The following is a 17,602-nucleotide window of genomic DNA, read 5'->3' as shown; positions in this document are numbered from 1 at the left end:
TGCGGGAGAAGGAGATAAGACGATCCACGGGAATTGGACCGTCGTTCCTTGTTCTGGAAAACCTCCTCCTCGGGCGCTTTGAACCCCTTAGAGCTGTAGCTTCGTCCGTGTAATCTGTGGGAGGCCATGAGCTTCTTGAATTCTTCTTTCTTTACTTCTTTATTGCTAGGTTGCCGGTCTGGGGAATGAATGAGGCGGATATTGTTCTAGCTGGGGGTGGGTGCATTGATCGTTCAGGGCCAGCCCCGGAAATCCGTACATGAACCCGCGGAACCTCGATCGCTAATGGAGCCCGATACATATCACGACTGGTTCTTCTGCTCTTTGCACTGCGAACGGAGTCTATTCAGCAGTCTATGATGCCGAGTCTTGCAATATCTTGCACTCTTCCTTGTCCTCATGGCATAGTATAATCACAAGCTTGCCCGAGTGAGCCGGCCGAGAGATAATATTTCCATCAAGATGCCGAATCTCTACCACTACCGCTTAGAGGGTGGAGGAAGATCGGGAAGGAGCATGCTGGTTGGAAGACCCTCGATTGATGATGATGATGATGATGATGATGATGATGATGATGCAAGTACTATAGAGAAAGATGACTGGAAGACTAGCAGCTCAAAGGCTCAAGTGTCATATAGTAGAGACCCAATCGAACGAGAATGAAATGGCAGCAGAACCGGTCCTGGGGTTCATCCTTCCGTAGTCTTTTTTTTTTTCTTCATTGAAAATGGTTCCCCAGTGGATCTGCGGATGTATGTAAAAAGAAAAAAAAAAGAGGGCAAGAAAAAAAAAAAAAAACTGTCAAATTATTACCAAATTACAAACAGAGGAAAACGAAAACACAAAATTCAATTGCTTCCCTTTCTCAATTCAATTACATCCTTCCTATTTGAACCACTGCCCTCCTTGACTGTCTCCTTGGGAACGAACATACAGTAGTTACTACTAGGTAGTTAACTACAGTTCACAGCTGCTACAACAACTACTATTGCCTCCGGTGCAGGGACTACTACTACAGGTACCTACCGACTGACGAACCGAACCTCCTCCCTCAAGAACCAAGGACCAGAGAAGAGACAAATTGAAGGAAACGAAACACACATTCCGTTGGAGCACCTTTTGTTCAGCAGAAGCTCTATTCTATCATTCTTGGAACCTTTCTCTTCTTACTCTTACTCTTACTCTCACTCTTACTCTTACTACTACTAAATTACTTCCCCCTCTCACAACCACTTAACCTACCACCACCACTACCACCACCACTTCCTGCCCTTCCCTCCCTCCTTCCCTCCTCCCCTTCCTCTCATTACGATCCTCCTTTGTCCACCCCCTCCTCTCTCCTCTCCCTCTTTCTCCTCCCTAGAACTACTTCCGGGATTCATTTCCCTGCCTCTCCTCCCGATTCGACTACTATGTGCTAGACCGTCAAATCCTCCTTTCCCGTCCGCTCAGTCCTTCGAGGGGTCCCAACGCAAAGCTCGAGTTCTATGACCCCGGGCAACTTCACATTCGTCGGCAACTTCGATCCCTACCGAAACCCCTCTCCCCGAACATTCCTGACGACTCGCAAAAATCTCGAAAAAATCTACGAGAGGGTTGCCTGGCAGCTTTGCAATTGAATGGTTGCTGGGATCACAAAGTTGCTGACATGAGTTGGGATCACCCCGTTCACAGGTATGTGGGATTTGGCTCATTCAATTCTCTCTCTCTCCCCTACCTACACATACGGCACCACGGGCTGGCACAAGCGGGGTTGCTTTGTCTTCTTTATTCCACTCCACCTCACTTGAAAGCCACTTATTCAATACTTGTGCTTGCGTGCTTGTGTGCTTCAATTCTGCAGCCCCCCCCAGCTTTCTATGTGTATATAGTTGGCCCATATATACAATTTGTCCTCTCTGGCCGGCCTTAGGCTGGTTCCGCGGAGCTTTCTGTCGAAACTCCGCAACTCCCCCCCGAAGTAGCCGCTCATGTGCACAATGATACTGACGGAGCCGTCCTTTACGTTCAGCTTCAGCTATCCAAACGGTGAACCTCAGACCCCAACGAGGACTCCTCCGACGACCACAATCTTCGGTGATTCGGCCTTTCAAACCCCTAAACTCGAGTCCAGCTTCTTCGATCCCCGAGTCACTTGGGACACCTCCGATCCCTATGCCTCCAGTCCGGAATTTCTCCGGACACCCCAGAAGTTCGGTATAAGCACCCCTTCGATCAATCCTCTCCGATTGCCAGACACTGGGCCCGACCGACCGTTAGATGCAGACCCCAACTTGAGGAGCGCCAAAGCGGCGGAGCAGGACACAGATACAGCGAAACGACGCCGGCCGTCCAAAGCCAATGGGTTTATCGGGGAGGACGGTCCGCGGACGGTAGACTCAGCCAAGTCTGCCGCCACCATACAGACACCCCCGCCAAGCAGCGCTTCTCGAAAGAAGATGACTGAGTATGGCGAGGGCAAGGGCACTGGGCGACGTACCTCCGCTTCCAGTGCGGCGGGCGGTCATCTGGAGACTCCTAGCCGGATAATGGGTGCCTCGCCTCAGTTGTTCAATTTCACCTCCTCCCCAGATCCGTTCCAACTGGGATCGATGAATCCCTCCGCATCCCCTCTATTTCCGCAGCAGAGACTTTTCTGGGATCATGACTTGGGAAATCATGGGGTAGGAATGGGTCTTTCGACCAGCGGTGTCGATCTATTCGCTCCGCAAACCAGTGGCCCCTTCCAGCTCAACCCTCCACCTCTGCAGGATGCCCATATCCCTCAGTTGCCCACCATCGAGGGTAGTATGGAACTTCCAGAGTTCAATACCCACGGCTATAACTTCTCGTCAACCACCACGACCGACGCCGCACTGTTCCCTGCCCCATTCTCTACTTCTCCTCGTCTACCGATCACGAAGGCTGAGGATCCAGCCATGTTTCTCAGCTCTCCAGCACGTCGTTTTGGGGGACCCCAGCCGACTCCTGAGAAGAGACTCTTTGGTCGGCCTACCAGACAGCCCTACCATCATCAGACCGAGGAGTCGAAGCGGGAAGAACTCCGTCGGGCACAGAGTGTGCACCATCCACTCGCCGCGTTCGATCTCGAAGAGGACGATGACTACACTCCTCGACAGGCCCGGCCGACGCTGACCCGTAGTGTTACTCATACGGCTATCACGTCTTCTCGCCCCGGTGCTGGGAGCACGATGTCTTTGACAAATGGCATTCGCAAAAGCCCATCGAAGGGCCGCCTGTCGCCTGTTAAGTCTATGCGGCAGTCGATGCCCCGCTCAACGTCTGCGGCCAGCGTACCTACACGTTCTCAGTCAGTAGTTCTCCGGATCGGACGCGACGGTCGAGCCAAGACCGAAATGCAGCCCGTGCAAGAGGCAGCGACTGGGTTGACAGATCCTATCACCGCCATGGACCTGGAGGGCTCCACAACAGAGAGCGAGTATGACTCGGTCGATTACTCTGAATACCCCATCATCCCTAGTCGCAACCCCTCACTCGCCTTCTCAGATGCTGGAAGGTCAGTGACGGGCCGTAGTGACTCGGGTTCACGGCCTCACTCAAAGGGCTCCTACACCTCGACGGCAGCATCGTCCCAGTCGGGGCGGATGTCCCCATGGAATGGATCTTCTCGCGGACTTTCCCGCCGGCCCCAGTACAAACCTACTCTGGATGACTGGAAACGGACCCCGAAAAGACAGACTGGCATGCCTCATTCAGATCTGTCCTATCTGAGTGCCGGATTGCTGGGGGAGCCCTTCGATGATGTGGATGAGGACAGTGGCGATGCCCAGCATGCCCTCCGGAAGGTGTTGCAAGAGCGTGGACGCCCGCTTCGGCCTCACACTGTCAGCTACAGCTCGCGGATAGGTCGTGCCAATCGTTCTCTGGCTCACCTTCGGTCGTCACCGCCGCGATTTGGCGCCGAACTGGATCTCGCGACGCGGACGATGAACACGTCTCCTACAACGATGACGGACCCTGACATTGCAACACCGATCACCGATCGGTTTAGTAACCCAAGCCGGGGAACCAGGTGTGTTTGCAATTCCATGGACAACGGTGGTCACCTGATGATCCAATGGTAAGTAGTCCTGAACGCCATAGCAGTCCTTTCCTATCCTGACTTAGGGACAGTGAATCATGCAGTCACTGGTTGCATACCAAGTGTGTTGGTCTTGAACGGGCCAATCTCCCCTCTGTTTATGTCTGCGTCTTCTGCGCTGCACAGACTCCCACTCGGAAGAATAATCGTGTTCGAGTTCCTGTTGGCGGAGTCGGTCATGGCCATGGTCCCCCCTCACCCTTGGCCCATAAGTCCTACCGGTTCCGTTGAAATGCCATGAACTCGAACACGCTGGCACGACTTGCCTTCTTTACTCCTCGACATCCATTTACCTTCAATACCCTTTATCTCATGCTATCATAACCCATACCCATATCCCTCTCTACTCAAGGAGCAGAGAGTCCCCACTATTCTGGGTCTCCTTTGTCATCTTGTCCTGGATTTAGACATACCCCTTTTCCTTTTCTGAAACATATCATCTCTTTCCGGGCGCCTCTGTGTTTACATCACCGCAGTGATGAGGGTTACCCCCTATTATGTTCTTAATCGTCCGGCAAAGGGCCACGTGATACCTTGTATTCTGTATGTAGCCAACGCTAAACACCAAGAAATACACTCAATGATAATGAACAACTTTCTGCACGAGTCGATCGCAGGAAGAGCACAGTAGGGTCTCACTGCTATGAAGGTCAACTGTTTCATTGTAGCTTATACATATTTAGACTTAGATTTTCCCAAAACCTACTAGGATCTTACACTACATATATACGTACCCTGCCGTATAGTAACTACTTCGAAATCCAAGCAAGTTATACCAAGTATAAGAACCAATATACGGTCCTAGTTATATAATATAATATCTAGGTGTTTCCCGAGGGTATTTTGTCTCTTCTAGCATTGATTAGTCTTAGTTTTGGCGGTATTAGACTAAAATAACGGAGCAGTGATTGAACTTGTTGTTCCACTGCATCTGACCCCCTATTCCTGTCCAACCTACTATTCAGTACAGGTCACCTTGACAATGCCGCCAGTCACTCGCTCCACGCGCCGCAATCTTCCCACCTTCCTCCAGGAGCCATCCGCTCGCCAGTCAACCACGTCTGCGCCGCTGCGCCTGAGCGAACCCACTCGAACCGGCAACCCCGGCCTCCTCGACTGGATATGCGTAACTCCGGCCCTCATCTGGGACCACGCCAAGCAGACCGATGCGATCGACGAATTCTTCGACCAGCTACGGGGACACAGCTCCGTCGCCCTCCGACTCCAGCGCTCCCGCTCCCTCGAAGCCCCGAACACCGAATATCTCATGATCGGTTCGTTCGATCCTGCCCCGTCCACTGTCCTTTTTCTGGGGAGGGCATGCTAATGAGACCCCCTCAGAATGGAGCCACGCTTCCACCCGGGCCAAATTCATCGACTCGGACAACTACACCTCTTTGATGGATCTCCTCGGACGGTTGACACAGGGTAGATCCGTGCACCTCGCCCTGGTGGACTTCTCGGCCACCACGCGCCAGTACGCCTTCCACCTCGACACCCGGGGCCCCGTCGACCACTTCGAACTCCTGTTGGTCTACTTCCCCCGCCACCTGTCCGAGCAGCAGAGGAGGGGAATCACGCACTGCGATCGGCCGTTCCTGCTGCGCGGCTGGTTCCCCGGCCAGCCGGGTGTGGAGATCGAGCCGCACCCGGTCTACCAGTTGGTTGACTGGACGCGGGGGTGGTTGGTCTACCCTCCTGCTGTGGACTTCCGGGGCCATCGCGGGGCGCAGTGTCTGGTTTACTTTCTGCGGTGGAATGGGCGGGCCGGGGAGAAGAGCTACAAGTCGATCCGCGAGACGCATGCGGTGGATTGGTGGGGGGAGTTCTTGGGGCGGTTGGAGGAGCTGGGGATGTTGGGGTTTGAGAGTCAGCATGTGCAGTTTTATAGACGTTTGCATTAGCAGTACATATGATGGGGCTTGGTGGGTTCTCTTGGTTGGTTGGGGTTAGAATGACTACTTATGAAGGCTTGTATGGCTTGTTCTTTATGTCGGTCTGCCTGTCTTGTCTAGAACTAGATATCGCAATCTTTGGGGGCCAGAAAGAAAGTAAGTAAATATCAAGCTAGCTCCACCGTTCATCCCAAGTTGCATCCTTCAGGCCTGAGAACTGAGTCAGGATTCTCGTCGAGCGAAGCTGAGCATCTTACCGCAGGTGGCTCTCTCGAACCCTGATCAATCTTATTTAGGAGGACTGGCATCCACCTTGCGATCAACAATCGGTAGCGAACATGGGCACTAGAGAACGAGGGTCAGCACTCGGCCAGGCGGCGCAAGAGGCAGTGAGGGAGGCAAAAAGCAACTACCAGAGCACACTCAACCCTGCACTGTCTGTAGCGTTTGGGGTATAGATCAAGCAAAATGAGATCCCCGGGCTGCGGATGCTGCGCTGCATATTCTGGTCTTCGAACAAATTGTGGCGTCAGGAGCCCTTATCAATGGCAGAGAGGGAGAACACGGGCTGGTGGAGGACTTACAGTGGTATATCCATGGCCGTTGTGCATAAACTGGGGAAATTCCTCGCCCCGGTTTGTAGCTGGCGCTGCAGTCTTCCAGGACCAGCGATCAACTCAATCAAGCCGAGATCCGAGACCACACGGAGTAAACGCAAGCAGATGCCAGCCGGGCCTCAGTAGTAGGCATCGTATTTCGCTGCCTCTGCTGCGTTCTTCCACAAATGAGTCTCCATCTTTGGCGGTGGAGGCTGGGGAAAGCTTATATAGGAGGCTTCGTGGTGAACACCTTCAGCCTTATCTCTGCAACATGCCTGGCTTCAGTGAGTCGATCACGTGCTACAGTGTAGACAACGGCACGTTGATTGATGTCCCTGCAATTCCTGCGATTTCTTGCAGACTTCGGTGGCGCTGCGGATGATGATGTTGCAGTGGTGATTGTAGACTTTGGCCATCGAATGTGAGGTGAGGGTTGTTTATTCCTCCTTGGGAACTATACTTGACGAGATGATAGGTTGTATGGCTGAGATACAAATTGGGCGAGTGCCTTTTGTAGGCTGGCCCGCCGCAAGGTACGCGAGACCTTTTGTGTCGGAGAAGTCGAGTCTGTGGTCAGGGCTAGCATGCGTGAGGAGTAGAGATGATAAGCCATATATTCAAGGTTGGGTTGGGGGTAGCTGAAGCTGGGTAGGATAGTTGTAAGGATAATGTTGAACCTGGTTGAAGATGAAGAGGGAGCTTTGAGTCTGGCCAATGGGAGAGAGACAGGAAGGAGAGAGAGAGACAGAGGGAGGAATTTCGAAGAAGAACGGAGAGATGAAGAAGAGGATACAAGTAGGTAAGCAATAACCTGATCAAAGGATGACTGTGAATAAGAAAGGATAGACATGTTAACACGACAAGACAATAGGAGATGCTGCCATTGAATTGAGGTGGCATTCTCCATTCCATACATGAATAATTTCAGCCGTGACTTGCCCCATGTTGTACACCCCACACCTAGGTAGTCCTATATTCTAGTGGTAATATGGTAGCATTGATAAATTGCTCAATAGTACAGAGACCGCAGTGCCGATTCGACGAATAATATATGTCCCCAGTATATACAACAGGCACCCGCAATACACACCGTGGACCGTGGACCCCTTTACAGTACACATGTAGCACTGGCAGTAGCACCACTCCAACCACCAAAGTAAGACATACCTCCATACCTCCATACCTCCATACCTCTTATCATCAACCTCACTAAGAATACAATGTCTCACACCAATCACCAATTGCCTCAAAAAACCAAGTCACAACGGGGCAATCCAAGCAGAATTAATTACATCAAGCAATATGACTCACGCACCCGTGCGCGCAACACGAGACCCTCAATCTCGAGGATAGAAAAACCCACCCTCAACCCATAAATAAGATCAATGGACCCTGGATCCCAACTTGAAACCCAACAATCAACCACTTAATCATATTCGTATACTAGACACCTTCCCCTTTGGTATCTCTACCTCTAGATCCAAGAACCCCCCGACAAAAGATGTACCCCCCACCAACCTTCACCACTCCGCGCCTCCTCTTCGAGGCCATGACGCCCGACGATCTCGAAGCCATGTATCAGATCCGCAACAAGCCCGAGGTCATGAGATGGAGGTGAGCAAGACCCCCGTAAATTCTCCACTCCGTGCACGAAAAACCCGAGAAAATTACGACACTAATACGACACCAGCCTGCGCAAACTCCCCGACCAGAACCTCGAAGAAACCCGCACGTGGCTAACGAATTACATCTCGGGGGAGAACCACCCGCCCCGGACGTGCTACGTTGTTCGGGAATTGTTACCAACGCCTCCTAAAACTTCCACTCCCATTCCCAACGGGACTGGCACTCCAGCAGCAGCAGCAGCAGCAGCAGGTCCCGTCATCGGCAACATGGGCGTGCGGATGGAGCCCGCCCCGACCCAGCGGGATGATCCTGGATTAACGTCGTCGTCGTCGGGCGGTGCGGCGGACCAGCACCCCCCACGCAAAGACCGCTGGGAACTGGGGTACATCTTCCACCCGGATGTGTGGGGCAGGGGGTACGCGACGGAGGCGGTGCAGCACCTCAGCCAGAAGTTCTTCGGGGAGCTGCAGGCCCGGATGACGGAGGCGTATGGCGCGGAGGCCACCGGGAATGTGGAGGCGGGGTTGTGGGCGATCACGAATCACGACAATGCGGCGAGTCAGCGGGTGCTGCGGAAGACGGGGTTCGCGGGCCCCGTTGAGGAGTTTGTCGAGGGGGATGGGACGCGGTGTGATGTTTTTGTGAAGTATAAGTGATAGATTTCGGGAGTTCTTTGGGAGTATCTATTGCGGGGGGGCGGGGGGGTTGGAACCGTGTTCGGATTCTAGATGAGGGCAGACATGTGTATATATAGATCGTGAGTCTGAAAGAAGTTGTTAGTCATGCATGGCTTCGTCACTTCGTGGCAGCAAGACAGCTAGCTGTCTTTTCGTTGTAGTCTAGCAGTGAGCTTCTATCGCCTCGTCATCGAATTTGGTTCTAAACCATTGCGTAAGCATCATGCATCTCAATCAGTTGTATCAGTGACAACTCGGGGTATATACATCGTAGTATGGTATGAGTAATGACAATAATGCATAGGCAAGCGCAGGCAGGTACCAGTATCGCACGTATCATAGATACTACCACAATCAAGCCCTTCCCCCCAGGATAACTCAACCCACGCCCAGAACACAATGCAGGCGTATCGAATATATCAGTAATAGATAAGAGATAAGATGGCTAAGAGCAAGCCGATAGAGACAGAATCAACCACATCGTATCCTTTCGTTGCGGCCACAAAGAATATTTTCCTCCGTCAGGGCCTGCAACCGACCAGGGAATAATTCACCGTCCGATAGAATGGAGCTTTGTGACACAAACATAAACACCAGACTCCGTGAAACCTCTCCCTATTGCATATACCTGGTCATCGTCAAGCGGGCAACCCGTACAGCCCTGCTAAGTATTATCCAAAACAAAGTAACAGTCCATCTATCATAAAGGCAGCTATACCCGACACAAGAGCTCGAAGACCGCAGCCACCGGCTCTTATGCCATGTAGTTTGTCATGCAGTGTTCCCTTGCACTAGAAGTCTCACTGGCGACGTTGGCCGGTACGTTGTAATTGTTCTCCGATGCGGAGAGCCTCTGTACCGTCATCCACCAACGACTCTTTGAACCAGGGGTGCTTCAAGGCTTCCTTGGCGGTTATCCGGTTCTTCGGATCATACACAAAGATCTTTTGCAACAAATCCAGGAACAGTCGATGGAACTTGGTATTGCTTGGTATAAACTCCTGTGACTCGTTAGTGGTGGCTTCCGGAGGCTGGCGGTCTACTATTAACTTACAATGAGCTGTTTCATCGCCCGGACGTACTTTCGTGAAGCCCGTGTCGTCTGGTCATTAGGATATTCAAGGCGTAGGCGGCAGAAGTACCTTTTCAGGTTAGTACAATCTAAAAGAACGAAGACGAAAAACATACTTTGCAGCCTGGTTTTGGCTTCCACTCCGACCACCCTGCATCACTTGCCGGACAAGCCGCGTGTCGATTCGCTCCCCGATGACGGCCTCCATCATGGCCAGATGTTCGAGATTGTCATGAGTTTGGAACAGAGCATCTCCCGTGAAGAACTCCACCAGGATACACCCGATACTCCAAATATCGCAGGGGAAACTCCAGCCCAGGTTCAAGATAATCTCGGGAGCCCGGTAGTGTCGAGTGGAGACCACCGACGAGTGGTACTCATCATCGAAGGTGGCCGACCCGAAGTCGATCAACCGGATCTCGCTATCTAGCAAGACACGTCTCTGCCGGGCGCTCCGTGAAATCGCGCAGGAGGATGAGGGAATGGTACGGTTATATGTGAAGGTCTGGTATGCACTGCTAACAAGCAGGATGTTCTCGGGTTTGAGATCGGTGTGGATGAGGTTGAGGTCATGGAGAACTGCACAGTCAGCATCTGCAGAGAATAAACAACCAAGAAAACTCACAAGCAACACTGGTGAACAGTTGCCGGGCAAAGTTTTGAATCTGACTGCTGGGAAACGGCACGAAGGCATTTCCCTTGAGAAAATCAAAAACACTCTGTCCCAGCAGATCTGTCACAATGCAGATGTGGTTGCGGAAATCGAAGCAATCCCGTAGATGAATGCACTTGTTCCGATTGGCTTTATCATTCGAGGCCAAGGTGGACAAGACTCGCAGCTCGATCCGCGAGGCATCGCGATATTTCTGAATGGAGCGAATGATCTTGACCGCACAGCGGGTCTTGCGGGTCTTGTCGTACGCCTCGACCACCTTCCCGAATGTACCTTGTCCCAGTAGTTTGACGATCGAGTCTGAAGGTGTCAGTTTGGGCGTCCTTCCTTCCGTAGACATCGATTACTTACATCGATCGGTCAATGGAACATTTGGCGTTACAATGTAATGGCCGTCGTCGTCATCATACTTCTCGCCTCTGTTTCCATACTACGAGTCCCATTAGCGCTACTATTCTGTGCAGGGAATTCAGTCACGATACTCACATCGCGAATCACCGGAACCGGCACATCCTTCGCCTTGATGATGGGCTTCGGAGGCGGGACGTAACACAGGAACGCATCACCAGCGGCCTCCAACTCCTTCTTTTTCTGCTCATCACGAGCGGACTTCCGGGTGGTCACTCGCTTGCGTTTTTGGCCTGTGTTGGCGTCTTCGTAATATAACCCGTTGCTAGCCCCCGTACTTCCCTGAGACAGGGAGGTGGGCGCGGTAGTATGTAGAGATGTTGTTCGGTCGGTGGAGAGAGACTCAGCCGAGGACTCTTCGCCATACTGTTGGGGGTTGATCGAGAAAGAGGGTCGATCATAGGTTGCAAGATCGTAAGTCGTGTCGGGGCCGGTGCGCCGCTTCTTGCTGGCCGGTTGGGGCGCCGCACCATTGGGTGCGTTGATGTAAGCCGTCGCCGGATTGCGCGAAGCGGCCTGGGACTGCTCTGGAGGCGGCGTGTCATCGATCACGATGACTTCCTTGGGTATGCCGTTCTTGTAGAATTCGCCCCAGTTAGGCTTCCTCCTCCGACCATTTTGAGCGGCTGATACAGCATTCATGGGGTTCTGCGCAGGCGGCATAGCGGTTGCTGCTGTGGAGGCGATAGAGGGCGTGGGAGCCGTGGGTATTGTCTTAGGAGATTGAACGAAAGGGAGAGAGGTAGTCGGGGGGTTGACAGTATAGGGATAGGCGGAGGTGACGAGGCGAGCAGTGCCTGCAGCGGACGTGGTCGGGTAGGATGGGGTTGGCTGGTAAGGTTGATGATGGGGGTATGCGTAGTGTTGCTGATGGTGCGAAGGGTGTGTCGCGGTAGCCGTTGAAGGGGTAGACATGATGCAGAAGAGGGGACGCGAGACCCAGCCGGTCGAGATGAGCGGCGGATGGTCGTCGAGAGAATGAGAGTGTAGACGAGAAGAGTCAACGAAGTCGATGGGGGGTCTGTGGAAGGGAGAGGGAGAGGGGAGGAGGAGGAGGAGGAGGAGGAGGCGGTGGTTCAGGGAGTGGTCGGATCGTAGTCGGCCGTCCGCAGCGTCACGGCGGTGCTTGGTAGTAGGTTCGTCGGTCGTTTCGTCGAGCGCAGTAGGGGGAGACTCGAGTATCGTACCCTGGGAAATCGGCCAGTCGCGTCGGGTTTCCCAAGTCGTATATCACCAGTAAGAGTGAGATTGTGGAAAGGGGGAGGGGGTATCAAAACAAAACGTGTAGTGTAAAAGAGGAGAAAGGAAAACGAGAGAGTGAGAGAATGGAGGAGGAGGAAGACGAGGAGGAGGCAGCGTGGGGATCGCAGACTGGATGAATGGATGAATGGATGGATGGCGAGGCGGTCGGTCGGGGAAGATCAGAAGAACCGCGTATGACTGGCCCTCACAAATATCCGAATCACAATGACTGAATTAATTACAAGGAGTTGCGGAGAGAAGAGGAGAGGAGAAGGGGTAGGCAAAACAGCGCTCATGAGAGTAAATGGCGGGGGGCGTTGTGGGAATTACTATTGATTGATTGCATTCATTATGGGGGAGGCGATGAACGATGGATTGTACGGATGGATATTGAGTATGTATGTATGTACGAGTATGCTCTGGACTCGAGAACGATGGGGTTACCAGCAGAGAACGATCGAGGTCCAGCTCCTTGTAATCGAAGTCATCGAAGAAATCAAGTCAAGTTGTTCCCATTCCAATTGATCACAGTGCTACGGACTACAGATGTTGCTACCATACCTACGTTTCGAAGACCAAGGCAATAATGGACGGTTGGGGAATTGTTGATAGAAAGTAACGTCCATCATAATCCAAGCAACAACATCATCATCCATCATCATCATTAATGTATTGCCGCACGAGCACCAGGCGAAAGGGACGAACGGTCGGTTATGACACGCACACCCTCTCCCCTCCCTCTCCCTCAATTTCCAGTCTTTCCAGTCCGTCCATCGCGTGGGAATTTTGATACTACTTTTATTTTGTGTAGTCTTCCCTCCCCCTTGCGAATCTTGTTGTCTTATAATTTCTCAGACCCCTCCCCTTTATCCCCCCCAAGAAAGAATGACTGAATGACAATGAGAAGAGCCGATCAAATAATTAATAGTAACCTCCGGTCGTCATCTTCTGATCGGAGAGACTGGGTTCACCAGCCCGTCGATCCGCTGGGTTCCTCCCCAATCAGCCCCAGAGGCGAAAAGCGCAAAAGCCCACTAAACGGTTTAGTGAGAGAGGAGAAAAAGTAAGTTAACGAGGCGAAGTCTAGGCTTATTCTTACCCGATCCACTGGACGGATGCATACAATAGGGACATAAAGAAAGATTCTTGCTACTGTAATGAAGGCGACAAAATGGAAGAAGCAACTTAAGTGATTCGAAGGCTACATGCACGAAATACTGAGGATAATCTGCGATCACCGTGAAAATCACCCATCCTTTTTTATTGTTATTTCCATATTCTTTGGTGTATCGATGGATAATGGTCTCCGGGCTGTCTCCCTATAGTTAACCATCATTCTACAGAGTAACTATGCAGTGGCAAGACACCGGCAAGCAAGCAAGACCAGTCAGCATCTGCACTCTCGGCACGTTTGGCTGTCCGGAGTAGTCCTCATTCACCACTGCACATTAGTTACTGTGTACTCTGTGTGTGTCTGTGTGTGTGTGCTCCATGCAGACTGCACTGCTGCAGTTGTGCCTTTAATCTCACATCACAAACTTACTAGTTCTTCTATTCCCATAACACAACCATCCTTCTCCAAAACCACCTCGACCTCGTTCCCCTCGCAACGGGACAACCAACCCCTTCGCAGCCAACCTTGCTCATAGGATGCACCGGTGCGCAACTGAGCCTCCGAGGCAAGATCATCCATCCCTCCCCATCTCGGTGCTAATCTCCGCTGCCAGGTGCGCTGCAGCAGCGCAATAATTCGGGGCCATCGGGAACCGGAGGGCCCCAAACCGGAGCCAATGACCCCCTCCCTCCCTCATTCTCACTCTCCGCTTCGGTCCTCTGGCCTGATACTATTTTGCCCGTTGCCCGTAGACTAAAAATCCTTACTCGGGATCCGGAACTAAATCGTGATTCATGATTTATGTTATGCCACCCACACGCTACTCAGACATGCTACTCCGTCCCTGCGTCCTCTGACATCATTGTCCCGAAGTTCTGCCTGGAGGCGGTGGGGAAAGAAAGGGACGGTGAGGGTTTGGCGTGTTACTCATACACATACTTCTCTTTTGCGCGGGCTTTCTAACTCGGAATCTCGGACTGCTACGTATGAGTAGGTGTAGGCGTACGGATGTGGAGCGCGTTTTAATGGGGTGCTTCACTCGTGTCGAAATCTTGCTATGCGTGCATCGCGAGTGTATGGGTTTGGAGTGGGCTGGCTGCTGAACTTCTCTCTAGTAAATGCATACTTCTGGTTAGAATACCAGACCACCTGCTACAGCAGGCAGGTTTCATTGATTGAAAAGGAAGGGCCGAGGCAAGAAGTAGGTATCGACTGCGACATATTGAGACGAGAGTGCTGAGCTACAAACGAATAATTTACCACCCAAGAATGGTGAGGCGTTCCGGCGGCCATTGTTGGGTGTTGCCCCACGGGAATAATCTCGGACTGACTTAGACTCATGGGGTGCAGGGGCCTCGGAGCCAGCCCTAACCTGCTCAGGAAAATCCCCGGGCTTTGCGCCTCGGTGCCTCAGGTACTCCACTCATGATACTCATGACCTCGAAGTTCGGTGCTATGATCCAGAAAGTAAACGTACAGTACGACAAAGGCTATGCAACGAATTCATAACACACAAATTGTGTGCTTTCATCTTGGCTGTCATTCGGGGCTTCATCAGCAACATCATCATTCCCCCTCATTCCTTGGCTCATTCCCCAGAAGTTAGTAGGTCATATTGTAACACAGCAGTTCAGCGTCGTCCCAATCAGATTAGAAGAAAATGGGTAATAAGAGTTGTTACGAGAACATGAAATGCAAGAACGAGGGACTGAGAGAGAGAGAAGGAAGAGCTCAAGACGCTGCATGCATCAAAGGAAAGGAAACATCATTGACAACGCCACCGAGTTCAGCTACTTTGCCAAATAAACCACGATCCTGCGCAGTGACAAAGAACTCCCCTCAGTCTGCTCGATCCTCCTTCACATCCTTCGAGTAAGCTTTCTGCACGTGGCGAGGGCCACGCCCATCGAGCTCGAGCATGAACACAATGTCCCGAACCTGGATCCCGGCGCCCTTCGCCTTGTCCTCCCGCCAGCTCCCTAGTCGTTTCGCGGGGGCCGGCGCTGGTTCACCCGAGCGGCCAGCCTTTTCATTGCCGGCGGTAGGCGTGGCCGTGTTAACACGAGATGGCGTGGAAAACCCACTGCCTGCCGCCGATCCACGATTCAACCAGGAATAGGACTTCTTCGCTCCAAACATTCGCCCAGAAAGCATGCTGTTAGTTGCCATCCGTGCCGTCTCCACAGATTGCTGATGTTGCTGAGCTTCGCTGGCTTTCGCGTCCATCAACTTCTTGGCTTCCTTCTTGGTGAGCCCCTTCTTGTCGATGCTGGGTGCCTTCTCTCCAATAGGTGTTGAGGCTCCAGAGCCTGGGATATCCACACTCTCCGCTCGACTGGCTACACCGTCGCCAAGGATAGCACTCGCACTGCGTTTCGCGCGCTTCGTCGCCCGAGCGTCTTCACTAGAATTGTCCTTCTCCGCGATGATGCGGTACTTATCAAGTAAAGATCTCGTGTCTTGTTGATCCGTGGCTGGGTTGGGACCTAATACTGTTAGTGACTTTGGGTCAGTAGCGATGGATAGTCGAACATACGTTTGGCTGGCGTGCTGGGGTTCTCTGCACTCCCATTCGTCACACTAGCCGCAGACGCCACATCTTTCCAGTCAGCAGGAACCACGCCGTGGGAATGTGCGCGGCGACTTCTCGCCAGCGTAGAAGAATAATCCACAACCGAGCGCAGACGCTCCTCACAGGCAATCGACATGAGGCTTAGAATGTCAAGTAAGGGGGCGCCGGTCTGATTGAGAATCGTCTGTCCCGAACGGATGATAGACGACCCATCCGGTCCCGTCACTTCGATCGGTTGCTGGCGACCGGGGACGGGGTGATATAAGCCCTCCGCGGGGATGCGAACGCCCAGCTCAAACCCTCGCTTCTGCAACTTCTGCTCCAAAACCTTGGTCAGAAGGAATGAGTGCTGTAGGTGATACTGCGCACGTCGTGCCGCTTCGCTATCCTCTCGGGTTGGTTCATTAGGGTCTTTGAAAGGAGCGGGTGGCTGTGATGCTGGCTCTGTGTAAAACGAGTCTTGGGTCGTAGGTGGTTTGTAATGTGAGTTATCACCGAAACTCTGAGTAGAAGGAGCGGTGCCGGTGGTCGATGGCTGAGAGGAAAATGAGGTGTTGACTGCGGCGGGTGGAGGTGGTGGCTGATGGTGAAGTTGTTGCGGGGCGGGAGGTTGTTGAGGTCGGGGAGCTTGTTGCGCTTGAACGCCTGGTCCGGAGTAGCTGCTGGTCAGGAATGCCTCTTCCTCACGCACATCGATTCCGGATGATGCCAACACGTCAGTCAACTCAGCAGCGTCCGTGGCTTTCTCAACCGGTCTTGACGGAGGTCCCATCGTGCCCGAAGGAGGAGGAGGTGGTGGTGGTGGAGGACCGGGAGTCGATGGAGGCGCAACACCGTTTAAGTTATTGGCATTGTACGGAGCAGACTGATTAGGTGGTAGTTGCAGAGTACCGAAGCTGGGAGAGGCGTACGGTGACTGAGATTGTGGGAGAGGAGAAAGGCGCTGTCGCTTCGGAGGAGGAATACCGCCATTCGGTATCGGCGACGGAGCACCTGGAGACGGTGAGGTTTGCGGGGGCGAGAAGGATGGGGTATAGTGTTGCCCCTGAGGTGGTGGTGGTTGCGCCATGGTGAATTAGTCTGCGACAGTCGATGAATTTACTTCCGACTCAGATCAAACTCAGTCACGTCTATTGGAGATGCGTCGCGTATGTGTTGAGAATCCGAGCGGAGTGCTGATAACCGCCACCGCCACCAACTGTAACCATTTCAAGACATCGATAGTGACATTCGAAGCATACAGAGAGTCAGACCAGGGGTGTCGTGATAGGTGTCGGGGGTATGCGCAGTGAATGAAGCGACGGGGAAAGCCAACGATGATGCTTTTCGAAATCGGGAAGGGGAGCTTCTGCGGACGAGGTTTGCTTCCCAACCCGATGCGGCGGAAAAGCCCGTCACGTGGCGCTAAAGGCCGCGTAGCCCGCGCTTAACCCATTAGTCACTCTTTAGTCATCACGGCCAGGCCGTTCCAAGCCGCCGACCGCGTCTTTTTCCCTTCCAGCTTGAACTGTCCTCCTGTCGCGCCATAACACCCTTTCTTATCGGGAAATGGGCCAGGGATAGTCTGGGACTTTGAGACATTGGAACCTTGTGCAAATTATAATCACAAATCACCTTCGATA

General features: G+C 52.7%; 6 protein-coding genes across 6 annotated transcripts; 4 read left to right on the top strand and 2 right to left on the bottom strand.

Moving 5' to 3' along the window:
• The first annotated feature begins 1,205 nt into the window (after positions 1-1,205).
• On the top strand, positions 1,206-4,665 carry BO66DRAFT_389373 (PHD finger domain protein). Its single transcript, XM_025646786.1, has 3 exons — positions 1,206-1,674; positions 2,012-4,081; positions 4,135-4,665. Exons 1-3 carry the CDS (start codon positions 1,649-1,651, stop codon positions 4,331-4,333), a joined length of 2,295 nt encoding a protein of 764 aa, XP_025507091.1. The 5' UTR covers positions 1,206-1,648; the 3' UTR covers positions 4,334-4,665.
• A 412-nt stretch (positions 4,666-5,077) lies between these two features.
• On the top strand, positions 5,078-6,006 carry BO66DRAFT_469040 (uncharacterized protein; the record flags this gene model as incomplete). The annotated part of the gene is made up of 2 exons (XM_025652696.1): positions 5,078-5,376; positions 5,444-6,006. Exons 1-2 carry the CDS (start codon positions 5,085-5,087, stop codon positions 6,004-6,006), a joined length of 855 nt encoding a protein of 284 aa, XP_025507090.1. The 5' UTR covers positions 5,078-5,084.
• A 230-nt stretch (positions 6,007-6,236) lies between these two features.
• Positions 6,237-7,014, top strand: BO66DRAFT_238440 (uncharacterized protein). Its single transcript, XM_025642834.1, has one exon. It carries the CDS (start codon positions 6,466-6,468, stop codon positions 6,976-6,978), a length of 513 nt encoding a protein of 170 aa, XP_025507089.1. The 5' UTR covers positions 6,237-6,465; the 3' UTR covers positions 6,979-7,014.
• Positions 7,015-7,771: 757 nt separating this feature from the next.
• BO66DRAFT_469039 (GNAT family N-acetyltransferase) lies at positions 7,772-8,878 on the top strand (the record flags this gene model as incomplete). The annotated part of the gene is made up of 2 exons (XM_025652695.1): positions 7,772-8,210; positions 8,287-8,878. The coding sequence occupies exons 1-2, from the start codon at positions 8,098-8,100 to the stop codon at positions 8,876-8,878; spliced, it is 705 nt and encodes a 234-aa protein (XP_025507088.1). The 5' UTR covers positions 7,772-8,097.
• An 821-nt stretch (positions 8,879-9,699) lies between these two features.
• On the bottom strand, positions 9,700-11,967 carry BO66DRAFT_315913 (putative protein kinase (Lkh1); the record flags this gene model as incomplete). Its single annotated transcript, XM_025643484.1, has 6 exons — positions 9,700-9,900; positions 9,954-10,041; positions 10,088-10,550; positions 10,597-10,944; positions 10,996-11,074; positions 11,131-11,967. 6 exons carry the CDS (start codon positions 11,965-11,967, stop codon positions 9,700-9,702), a joined length of 2,016 nt encoding a protein of 671 aa, XP_025507087.1.
• A 2,936-nt stretch (positions 11,968-14,903) lies between these two features.
• On the bottom strand, positions 14,904-17,290 carry BO66DRAFT_367958 (uncharacterized protein). The gene is made up of 2 exons (XM_025645312.1): positions 15,945-17,290; positions 14,904-15,894 (listed from the first exon to the last, which is right to left on the bottom strand). The coding sequence occupies exons 1-2, from the start codon at positions 17,047-17,049 to the stop codon at positions 15,248-15,250; spliced, it is 1,752 nt and encodes a 583-aa protein (XP_025507086.1). The 5' UTR covers positions 17,050-17,290; the 3' UTR covers positions 14,904-15,247.
• Positions 17,291-17,602: the final 312 nt, after the last annotated feature.

The sequence above is a fragment of the Aspergillus aculeatinus genome (genome assembly GCF_003184765.1).
Source record: "Aspergillus aculeatinus CBS 121060 unplaced genomic scaffold BO66scaffold_8, whole genome shotgun sequence".
Lineage (NCBI taxonomy): Eukaryota > Fungi > Ascomycota > Eurotiomycetes > Eurotiales > Aspergillaceae > Aspergillus > Aspergillus aculeatinus.
Note: the sequence above shows the minus strand (reverse complement) of the source record. Positions and strands in the feature narration are given on the sequence as shown.

Coding starts and splice junctions, on each gene's coding strand:
- BO66DRAFT_389373 (XM_025646786.1), top strand. CDS start 1,649: ATGAGTTGGGATCACCCCGTTCACAG. Junction 1,675..2,011: donor TGGGATCACCCCGTTCACAG/GTATGTGGGATT, acceptor CTTTACGTTCAG/CTTCAGCTATCCAAACGGTG. Junction 4,082..4,134: donor GGTCACCTGATGATCCAATG/GTAAGTAGTCCT, acceptor ACTTAGGGACAG/TGAATCATGCAGTCACTGGT.
- BO66DRAFT_238440 (XM_025642834.1), top strand. CDS start 6,466: ATGAGATCCCCGGGCTGCGGATGCTGCGCTGCATATTCTGGTCTTCGA.
- BO66DRAFT_367958 (XM_025645312.1), bottom strand. CDS start 17,049: ATGGCGCAACCACCACCACCTCAGGGGCAACACTATACCCCATCCTTC. Junction 15,895..15,944: donor CCCCAGCACGCCAGCCAAAC/GTATGTTCGACT, acceptor TAACAGTATTAG/GTCCCAACCCAGCCACGGAT.